The 12,188-nt window shown below is 38.2% G+C and overlaps 1 protein-coding gene across 1 annotated transcript in view; it reads right to left on the bottom strand.

Annotated features, from left to right (window-relative positions):
• Positions 1–7,461: 7,461 nt before the first annotated feature.
• Positions 7,462–12,188, bottom strand: part of LOC121322279 (inactive carboxypeptidase-like protein X2) — a 49,894-nt gene continuing 45,167 nt past the window's right edge. Inside the window, exon 14 of the mRNA XM_041262000.1 lies at positions 7,462–9,129. Coding sequence (XP_041117934.1) covers positions 8,876–9,129 — 254 coding nt within the window. The 3' untranslated portion in view covers positions 7,462–8,875. The remainder of the gene's footprint in view (positions 9,130–12,188) is intronic.

Here is a 12,188-nt window from a genome sequence, read left to right as displayed (position 1 = left end):
CCAGAGTTTGTGTTTGATTAGCTTTTCTCACACAACTAACATTATTTAACATGTCAACTATAATTTGAGCTATAACATTTGTTTTAAAGGTAAAAAAAAAATACTTTGCTGAATATATGCTGAATAACTGAAAGTAGGTTAAATACACAATGCTAGAAAAAAACCCAGAAAACACAAACCCAGCACTATTTTGTAATATCCTAAATTGAATATAGTTAATTTTACACAGAACAGCACACCAACAATAGCAATAGCAGGTACGCAAAGCGAATGCCATCACTCAAAGAAGGGTTAACATAACACTCACAAGATATCCTGCTGATTTCACACAATGGCAACATTTAAATACAGAACAAGTGGCTTCTTCCGGCTAAGAAATCTTGTAGTTTTGTATTATAGTACTTTTACACCATTATGTGGAGATAAATTAAACTCTCTAGTTAAAAAAAAACAACAATATGTTTCACAGTTAAGTAGTCATATTTACGGTGTCCATTTTAGGACATCTTCAGTTGTCACCCCTCCTCAAGTCAATCCTCACCCCTCCTCAAGTCAATCCTCACCCTTCCTCAAGTCAGTCCTCACCCAGTCCTCCTCAAGTTTTTTTTTTTTGTTTTTTGTTTCTGGGGAGAGTGAGGGATTGGATGCAGTCATCTACCCAATCAAACAAGGGCAAAAAAACTTTTGGTGCTTCTATTGGAGGAAACAGATGTTAGTGTAGCTGTCGATTGGTGCATGCTTTTTTACCTTTATTCAGCATTTAATATGTATACTGAAAGCATTTTAAAAATACTTTAAAAGTTACGATGTGCAATTTCATTATTTGTTTGGACTTAAAATGTAAGGCAAATCTAAACGTACGGCATCAGACATAACATTCAGTAATTTAAACATTTAAAACAGAAAATAAATCAACAGACAACACAGAAGTTAACAATCTATGATTATAATTACTAACAACTGTTTCACATAGTGTTTGTGTTTTCATCATAATTGTGGTTGTCTTCAACTGTGTTTACTCCTTATGGCCGCTAGGCTGTAGCTCCTACACTCCCCTTACTCCTGCTCTCAAGCCAAGTAGTTTATGTGTGGTGTCTCCTTGTCTTTTGCCATTTCAGAATGCGAATATCTTCAGCAACGTCTTTTTTCAATCCTGTGTGCCCTGAAGCACGTAGCTGTGCTCCAGATGTGTGCACGCTTTACTCACTCGTTCCAGAATAGGAATAGCAGCTCTGACCCTGTGTAAACCCTTCTTCACGCGCGTGAATACCCTTACCCTTTGAGAATATGCACCTGTATGATGAGATAAACCTTAAGTGAATTTGTGCCTAAAGCATCTTTTTTTTTGTAAACAACAAAAAACAAGATTGCTTGCTAATGGTTTGTATGACAATGGTATCCTAATTCTGCTTTTACAATAGCCAGGTCCATTAACCCCACCTCGCTTCTACATGTCTTCAATAGAACTGCCTCTAAGATAAGTATGCTATTCCCCATATGTCTTAAATCCAATAACCCAACTTGAACAACACAAGTACACGGATGTTAGAGGCTCTGGCCAAAAAAAAAAGCTTTTTTTAGATTGGAAAGTAGTGCTTCAGCATTATCTGAATAATCTTTTCTTATTCTGTGATGTGTTTTTTCTGTGTGTGTGTGAAGGCATATCAGATGTTGTTTTATATTTTTGTTATGATAGAGTCAGTGGTAAATTTTTTCAAAAAAAAAATATTTATTGTGATTTTATTAAAATAAAGGATTTAATGTTTCATGAAAGAGACATGGCTTTTGGTGGTGGTGATGTTTATTTTTTTATCAGTTGTAGAAATAGAGTTAAACAAAAAATCCAATTACTACTAAGATATTATTATATTTGCACTAACACAATATTCGGTTACCAGGAAGAACTAAGTAAATAGCAACATATTTGCATTTAACTAAAGTATTGGAGCGAACACTATATGAAAGGAGATGCTACCAAGGCTGTATTCTCTCACTAGCATTTGAAAGCCTTTTCTTCTTCTGTAGACCTATTAGTTTCTTGTTTATTTAGTTTATTTTTATTTAGATATTTCGTTCCTACATAAAACCATGTAACCTTCTGCACATTATATAATTTGGAGCTACATTATTTAACAGTATTTAAAAAATCTATATAGCCTGAAAAAAAGCAAACAAAATAAATGAAATAATTTAGCACAACAGGAGAGGGGCCAGTAATAATGCTGCTCAAACCAATGTAACAATGCAACTTGGCATGAGTGGAGGTTTAACCACTGTACAAAAGAGCCAGACTCATTTTCAAAAGCAGTTATAGAGCGTGTAACCCCGCTGTCAGTGGTTACAATACGTAAGGATGGTGCTTCATACACTAACAAGTTAGCAGAGGGATTTCAGAACATTGGCTCACAATAAGAAAAATCCAAATCTTCAGAGAGGCGTGGGTTACTGTGTTGTTACTATGGATGAGATATAAAAATTGCTGAACCACTGATGTATATCATATTTTTAATCTGATCCTTTCTGCTGACACTACTGACAAAACAATGTATACCTAAAAAGTACTATGAACTTGAAGCAAATTGTACCATTAGCATACAGTATTCATAATGTTTTTGTTTCACCACCTTTGAAATATGAATAGGACGTCATCTGCATGACATCCAGGTAAAAGACGTGGAGCTGCAAAAGTGAACTATAAGAGCCAGGCTGGAAATTGTTGCTTTTCAAGACAATACCTGGTCGCAGTGAACACAACAGGCTTCTGATGAGATTCTGCAGAAATGAATTATCTTTGCAGGGCTGAATCGTTCAGGAGAGAATGATTGCTCCTATTGTGTTCAGCCAAGGTTGGTCATAAGCATTGTATGATACACAGTAAGAGAAACAATGGCAGCCACCCACCTCAAAACCTTACAAATTCACTGGAACAAAAACTCAGATAACAGAAATTATAACAATGTGATAAATATGAAAGCCTATTAAGTCTATGAGTGATGAACCATTTATCACAAGTAAAGCATGCCCATCTGTAGAATATTCATGGAGGTACACTTTTACATCAAAGGTTGGAACAGCTTCAGAGGAAGGAATGGTCTTTGAAGCACAATTAAGATCATATGGTAACCCAGTCCTCCTACACATCTGCATGGTATTACAGGGAGAGGAGCTGGCATGGTGCAACCTGTTCAAGTGTTTTTAGATAATTTGATCGATTCCAGATGGGAAGTGAGGGTGTCAGAATACTGATTTGCTAATGAAGCTGTAAAACATTATTCACACCTATGATTAAGGATTAAGAAACTACAACTGAGTACCAAACAATGAAACGCTGCACTGATCCGCTTGGAAGTGAATTTCCTTTTCACCTGGGGCAGTGACCTTACCATTGCCATTCTGCACAAGGGTGCCATAAACATACACAAAACATGTGAATACCACCGAGCCATCACAGACACGTTACCTTTCCTTAGCCCTATTCTTAATTATTACCAGGGTTGTATATTGGGATATGTATTTCTAAAGTTTAATCAGAGGTTACATCTTGCTGAGAATTCACGCAGAGATGCTGATATTGGGAGGTGAATTCCTATGCAGCTCTGGTATAGAGAGCTCAGAAAATACCTCCCAACAGGCAGGCATATCCAATTCGTAATTTTGTTGGTGGTCGTAACCTACCCTTCTTTAACAACTGAAAAGGAAATGTTCTCTCTACACAACTTCTATAGCAGAACACTTCGGCCAGTTCCTCACGGTGTTGACAGGCGGGGCTTGTTTAACTTTTCTCTTTGAAAACTGTGCCTCAAGTCAACCCACCAGTACTGTTAATAATGGATGTCCAGTGTTGTAAAATAGTGCATTTTTCATCAGTTGAAGTCCCCAAGAGCCAGGATCAAGGTCTTTTATAGAGCTGTGTATGCAACTCACCAGATGGGATTAATTTATGGTTATTATTCATGGTTTCAGGTCCTTTATTAAACTTCAGTTACTGTGGTTTTAAAGGTTGAATCTAAGCCCACAGGTTATTGTTCAATGTTCTTATGAATCAGGTACACTCCGCTATTTGAAGAACGATGCACCAAAAGGTCATCCAAATATTGACTTGAGCTTGGCATTACCTTTACTGAGAATAATCATTCACTTGTGAAAGTAAATATGCATGAACACAAACGCTCAAGGAATATATTAATAGCATGAGATTTGGTTTGAATGCTATCATACTGTTTGCTTAAAATTAACATTTCTCTTCTCCTTATTATTTGTAATAATAATAATAATAATAATAATAATAATAATAATAATAATAATAATAATAATAAAAGTTTACTCTGTTTGACTAATTCAAATCATAATCTTTATTCTTCATAACAAAAACAATATATAAAAGTATACTGAATAATAATAGTTGATTCCTATTCCATTTGCAATACTGGGTAGATCTCCAAAGCAGCTGATATAATATTGATTAAATTATCAGTCAACTGAAGTGTAATAAAAACAAACTCCAGGACAGATCAATATTAGTTTAAGAGCTATTTATATTACTTTACACCCACTGTTTGTCAGAAGGAATTGCGACACGATTTCCATCCCCTGGAAAGGTTACCCTAGCTGCTTGTCTGGTAAGGTGCTGCTGTATAATTGCAGGTTCTTCGGCTGTAGTTTTCTGCAGCTGCTGTGCTGGGGGATGGTGTCTGGGAGTGACAAGAGTGAGTGGGATGCAGAGTAATTAGGGGCTTGTGGTTGGAACTGTCTACTATAAAAGGAAATCATTTAAAATAAAGTGGAATATAGTGGCTCTATATAGTATACCAGCTATTAGGAATAGGGCAGACAGCTTTACAGCACAGGACCCATCCTTTTTCCAAACTGCCCTCTTATTCCCCCAAATGTCTCCCAACTTTCAACGAATACCTCTTCGTCACCATAAATACTGTGCTTTATTATTTATTTTTTCTTCTGTGTGAACATGGTTATACTCTGCTCAATCATTTTACATTTTTAGGAGTTCTTTCAATAAATTAAGGTAATGTGAAGCAACAGAGCTATATATACAGTGCTTATAGAGAGTCTACACCCCCTTGAACTTTTTTCATATTTTGTTGTGTCAGTGCCTCAGAGTTTCATGCATTTAAATGAGGATTTTTTTCCATGTATCTACACACCATACTCCACACTGTTAATGGGGAAAAATGTTTTTATTGAGAAAAAATATATATATTCAAAATACAAAACTGAAAGATCATAATGGGATAAGTCTCCACCCCCCTGAGTTAATATTTGGTGGAAGCACCTTTGGCAGCAATTACAGCTGTGAGTCTGTTGGGATAGGTCTCTACCAACTTTGCACACCTAGATTTGGCAATATGACCAATTGACCGTTCTTCTTTCTTTGATGGACAGCAATCTTTAAGTCATACCACAAATTTTCGATTGAATTTAGGTCGGGGCTCTGACTGGGCCACTCAAGGACATTTACCTTTTTGTTCCTTAGCCACTCCATTGTAGCTTTGGCTGTGTGCTTTGGCTCATTGTCTTGCTGAAAGGTGAACTTCCGTCCCAGTTTCAGCTTTCTTGCAGAGGGCAGCAGGTTTTCCTCAAGGACTTCTATGTACTTTGATCCATTCATTTTCCCTTCTATCCTGCAAGTGCCCCAGTCCCTGCTGATGAGAATCATCCCCATAACATGATGCTGCCACCACCGTGCTTCACAGTAGGGATGGTGTTCTTTGGGTGATGCGCTGTGTTGAGTTTGCGCCAAACATAACGCTTTGCATTTAGGCCAAAAAATTCCATTTTAATTTCGTCAGGCCACAAAACCTTTTGCCACTTGGCTACAGAATCTCCTGAGTGTTTTTTTTTTTTGCTTACTTCAAACGAGATTCAAGGTGGGCTTTCTTGAGTAATGGCTTCCTTTTTGCCACCCTACCATATAGGCCAGATTTGTGGAGTGCTTGGGGTATTGTTGTCACATGCACACTTTGACCAGTCTTGGCCATAAAAGCCTGTAGCTCTTGTAAAGTTGCCAGTGGCCTCTTGGTATCCTCTCTGATCTGTCTCCTTCTTGCTCGGTCATCCAGTTTGGAGGGACAGCCTGATCTAGGCAGGGTCTTGGTGGTGCCATACACCTTCCACTTCTTAATAATTGTCTTGACCGTGCTTAAATGGATATTCAAAGCCTTTTATATTTTTTTATACCCATCCCCTGATCTGTGCCTTTCAACAACTTTGTCCCGAAGTTCTTTTGAAAGTGCTTTGGTGCTTATGGTTGTCTTTCTTTGAAATGCTCTACCCAACAGAGGGAACCTATAGGAACTGCTGAATTTATCCTGAAATCATGTGAATCACTACAATTTAACACAGGTGGAGGCCACTTAACTTGGTGTGTGATTTTGAAGGTTATTGGTTACACCTGAGGTAATTAAGGATTGCTATTACAAGGGGGGTGGACACTTATACAACAAGCTATTTCAGTTTTTATTTTTAATTAATTTTCTACAAATTTCTAGAATATTTTTTTCGCTTGGAAGTTGTGGGGTAGGATGTGTAGATAAATGAAAGAATCTAGGCTACAAGGCAACAAACAATGAAAATTTTGAAAGGGTGTGTAGGCACTGTATTTTTTTATTGGTCAGTATCATGTTCAATTATTTTAATTTCCCCACAAATCCCCTAAGTTGGTTAAGTTTTTATGTGCATCAGCACTGGAATTTGTGTAATACTGTTCACAATAAAATTAACAAAAACAAGTCATAAAAATGTCTTTTTTGTTCAAAATTTCATTTTCATGGAAATGTTTGTTTTATGGGACTACAAACCGTTTTGTCTCCTCCCTATTAGATAATGTACAACTATAATAGGCAATAGAATTACATTAATCACTTATTAATAATGTATTTTATGGAATGCTAGAAAAAAAATGTAAAAGGGTCATTTTAATGCTAGACTGAATGTATTTCTTGTCTTCAGTTCAGCTTGAGTGTTTACAACATTCAGACTACATTCATGTGATTTGGTTAGCATTATCGACCATGATATATAGACTTCAATCTAACGCAGTGGTTCTCAGATCTGGTCCTGGGGGAGTTCTCAGTCACTTAAGTAAACCCTTAATTTAACTAATAATTTGCTTAATTAGACCTTTTCAATTGTTTTTGGCTCTTAAACAGTTGCAGAGCAAATTATTTATAAATGTTCTAGCTGACTTGAAATCTGCAACTGTTTAAGTACTGAAAATAAGTAAAAAGGTCTAATTAAGCAAATTATCTGTTCAATTAAGGGTCTAGTTAAGTAATTGAGAACTCAGTTGGAATGAGAACCAGCAGATGCAGGGGGTCCCCAGGATCGAGTTTGAGAAGCCCTGATCTAGTGTTTTAGAAATAAAATGAACTTAAGTCTCTTGTTTAAGTTAATTTAATGTATTTCATAATGGAGATGGACACAGCTACAAACAGTAGTGTTCATTTGCTTTTATTAAGTGCAAAAACACAGGAAAGAATAAAATTACTCAATCAAAAAAGGCAGGGCTTTGAACAGAAATATAAAAAGCAGTTTAGATCAAAATATTCCTCTCTAAAAACTGTATAAATGGTATACCCATGCACATACATAATGTTTCAGTTTCACCAACAGCTTGACAGCCATATGTGGACCTGAAAGTAAATACAGTTACTTCTGCAATACATAGCAAACACTCCAGAACAGATACAGAAGCAGTCATTGAAACTAACAGCAGCCATCCAATTACATTGTAATTATTTGAAATGAACTGCGTGAAAACCCTTTAGTAATTAGGACAGTTAGGAGGGTAGGTGCGATTCATATTAAGCCTCTTTGATGTTTAAGCTGCTCTCTGTTGATTTCCTTCCTATATAATTATATTGCAGTCCACTCACTTTCTAATGAACAGATCTCATTGGACCCAGCTGGTTGCAATGCAGTTTCTCATTCAAAGAAGAAATAACATGTAACTTTATCTTTGAAGGGATCTATGTGCCCATTACGAACAATAATGTTGCACTGTTTTACGTGGCATCATGGATACTTAGCTACTAATTATCGTTTGTCAATTTACTCTCTCTCAGCTATATAGTGCTGTTGACAATTTCAATCAAGCCCCATTGTAGACAGTATCTGTCAACTCTGCTCCACTTGTGGCTTACTGTAACTCTTCCAAGCATTAAATCATTGAGTTTTTCTACTTGGAAGCTTTAGAAAGGTACACAAGGTACACACAAGTCATACATGTATTAAAAATAATTTTCAACCATAGTTTGTACAGTCATCACTCACTGCAGTTTCAAGCCACGATATTGAGGGTTTCAAAGCTTCCTAAAACTCACATCGCTAACATTAAAAGCTGTCAAGACTATTTATAACAAAAGGATATTATTTGTTTTACAAATAGACATTCATCTTGGGGTGCTGCAATTAGTTTGTCAACAAACTACTTTTGAAAGGGCACACCAATCTCCTTGCACAATAAATGTGCATCATTAAACCCAGATTTCACAACCACCAGTGTTAAAGAACTGAACTTAGGAAGAAGCAGTTATTTCTGTTGAAGAACGAAGCAAAGCAGAAATGTCATGCAACAAATTGCAGTGCTGTTTAAGAAAGATCGAAATAAGCATGCAATTCCACACGAATGGTTTCCGCAAACGACAATGGCGACACATTCTTATGACTTCCAATAACAACAACAACAAAAAAAACATACCTGGCAGTGGAATAAAATAATAGCTATTGTGTCGTAGTTATTGTCTTGTCAATTTTCTAGTTCAGTTCTTACCATTTTGTTTCTCTTTTGATTCCTACACAAGATTAGACTTTTTGCCACAACGGCGCACTTGAAGTCTGTCTCCAGGGGAAGAGTTGCCTATGTCTGTCGAAGCCTTTGCTGTGCTCTCTGCCTGGGTCGCCTGACGGGGAGGTTAATGGGCTGCTTTCCAAACTTCTGCATGATCTCTTTGATGCGTGACAGGTTGGTTCTGCTCATGACAAAGTCACACTGCGTGGCGCCCATGTCGTAACCCACCTCGCAGACCTTGGTGGAAGAGGAGTAGCCCTCTGCCCTAGCAGTCACCTTGTACTCGCCTGGGTTTAGGAGACGCCAGTAGTCACCATCGGCAGCTGTTGAAACATAACATGGGGAGGTTAGAGTGCAATTGGGTGACCTTTTTGTGTTTACTTGAAAAGATGCTCTCTTTATCACCCAAAAAATAAAAATAAAATAAATCACATGAAAAAGTTGTTTTTGGAGGGCTTTTTATGGTCCAAACAGTCCCCTATCAAAAATATATAACTCATCATCACAAATATAACTGAAGACGTGGTGATCTGGCCTGGAAGGTAGAGGAGACATCAACAATCTTTCCAAGAAACCTGAACCATCGTTAAGCTGTCTTTTTAGTCCATTTTCTTTACTTTCAACAGTAGCATGAAATAAAAAGTTATGACCATATCTCCTGCTTGCTGAACTGCAAATAAATGATTTAAGACAACCTTTGGGCAGCATCCTAAACAGTGTGATGAGGATAGGGAACACTGCCGGTGCATCAGAATCTTAAACTTCACTGCCAGCTGTAAATCTGTCAGCAACAGACAATACCTAGCTACAAACCCCAGGGACAACTGGTGTGCAAGAGGCTACAATAGAAATGAACAACATGTCTTATCAATTCATACAGGCTACCCAGTCTTATTACAAATCCAACACAAGTCTACAAGCATTCACCAAGGTTTTAAACAAGGTTTCTTGTCTCTTATTAGGAATACTACCACTGGTCCCATTTTTCTTCTGTCGGGACTAGTTACAATATTAATAAAGCACATAAGAGGCTATCCATTACATGAGAGTAGATGTTGAACTTCATGCTGATTTGAACTCGGCTCTCGCCACGATAAGCACCAACTAAGACGTAGCTTTGCAGCTTTGCATCTCCATGCATTTGCATTGTTTTCCTTCTGTCTGGTGTTGATTTCTGAAGTGTAATGCTGGCTCCAGGGATCAGCTCATTTTGCCTCCTCAGCACATCAGCACACACAACGGCTGCAATGCTGGCTCTGGGGATCAACCCAGTGTGGTCTCCCCAGTGCATCAGCATGACAACCTTTTGGATTGAGTTAAGTAGGGTACATCTCTGGGGTCTTCAAGTGGGCACCTTCCATCCTCAGAGGTTTTGTTGACTAACCCACGACACCTCAAGAGGGCTCAACAGTGATTCTGGCATCCCAGCATCACCCCCCTCCATCCCCCACTCAGCTCAGCCCAGCTTACTTACCTGTACATCAGCGTTGCTTTCTTTCTATTGTGTTTGAGATCCCCATCCAGAATCTTTCCGTCTCAACCACAGCCAGTTGCACTCCTTTCTGCTGCTTCAGATAAGTTCTTCACTGTGCGACGCAACTCTTGGCCACTGAACCCAACGTCTCTGAGAAACTGGGTTGTAGAGTGTGCCACAAATCCTCGACAACCCACCTCCACTGGGTAAACTCGGACTCTTCATCCTCGCTATTCCGCTTCAGCAGCTAGATGAGCACAGCGAAGTTTCTTCCTTGCATAGGCCTCATCCACAGCATCTTCCCATGGCACTGTTAACTCTACCAGATGAACAAGGCATGCTGATCCAGACCACAAGACAATGTCTGGTCGAAGGTTAGTGGTGGAAATCTCAGGTGGAAAAATAAGCCGTTAACCAACATCTGCCAGCATCTTCCAGTCTCTAGCAGCTTTCAGTTGTCCTGAGCAAGGCTTGATTTTAACACCTTTTCTTGGTGGTTGCTCTCCTGGATGGAGGAATATTGTCTTTTGTGTGTAATGATTTGACGGAACTGGTGGCAACATATTGGTCAGGTTACGCTTGTCTTCCAATGCTAAGGCCAAACATCGCAGCACCTTGTCATGGCGCCAAGTAAACCTTCCTTGGCTAAGACCCACCTTACATCCTGTCAAAATGTGCCTTAATGTTGCAGGTGATGAACACAAAGGACATGAGGGATCCTCACTCACCCAGAGGTTTAGGTTCTGTGGTGATGGGAGAACATCATATACTGATCTGATGAGGAAACTGATCCTGCTCTGTTCCATTGTCCGTAGGTCTTCCCAGCTCATCTTGCGTTGTTCCACACTCTCCCATCTCATCCATTCTCCCTGCTTGGCCTGGGAAACGGCCTTTACACACCTGTTCCTCTCCTCCTGCTTTTGCATCGTTAAGCACTACTTTAAGTTTTTTTTTGTTTTGTTTATTTTATTTCAAGATCACAAGATAAATTAGGTGTGTGTGGTCCAGTGGTTGAAGAAAAGGGCTTGTAACCAGGCGATCCCTGGTTTAAATCCCGGCTCTCTCACTAACTCATTGTCTGATCCTAACCTCCTTGTGCTCGGGTGAGACATTGCTGTAAGTGACTCTGCAGCTGATGCATAGTTCACACAGCCTAGTCTGTCGCCTTGGATAAAGGCATCCACTAATAAATAAATAATAATAATACATTATTTTAGGATTGCAACTTTTCATATATTTCAGAATGTTGATATCCTGAGTTAATTTATAATCATCGTAGGATTGATTAACCAATAACTTGAATTGAAAAAAATATATATATATACATTTCTAAGAAAGCTAGTGTTGCAGTGAAAAAATTAAACGTACATACCTGTATCACACCAATGAAAAATGAAGAGCTATTATTACAGGGCTGTTAATAAAGAAGACGTCTCTGACAATTTACCAGTAATTATCTCATTTGCATGATAGGTCTATTCTTCCTTTTGGGATTTACACATACTGCATTGCAAAGGTCATGTTAATTAAAATGTACTTTCTTAATTTGGTTTGATTTTTAACTCAAGGGCTCTATTAAAAAAATAAAAACTTCCAGATGCAGAATACTTCACACATGCAGATCGGTGTATTCAGTACAATCAAGTCATTGAAAACAGTACATCTGCAATGGCAAAGCGTGGATCAGTTGGACAATATTTGCATATGCAATGAGCTGTATGTATTAAGCTTTTTCGTAGCACGGGCTCAAGTGGCTACAGTTTGCCATAGCGTATTCTGAATGCCTGCACAAAGGCACATTATACAGCAGTGTGTCTTATTATTCTACATTACGTGCTGTAGAAGTGGGCTGATGTATTTAACATGTAATCCCTTCCACACTGAAATTAAAATGTCAATTTCATAGTT

Source organism: Polyodon spathula, chromosome 10, assembly GCF_017654505.1.
Source record: "Polyodon spathula isolate WHYD16114869_AA chromosome 10, ASM1765450v1, whole genome shotgun sequence".
NCBI classification, from domain to species: Eukaryota; Metazoa; Chordata; class Actinopteri; order Acipenseriformes; family Polyodontidae; genus Polyodon; species Polyodon spathula.
The sequence above is the reverse complement of the archived record's forward strand: the minus strand, read 5'-3'. Positions and strand labels throughout refer to the sequence as shown.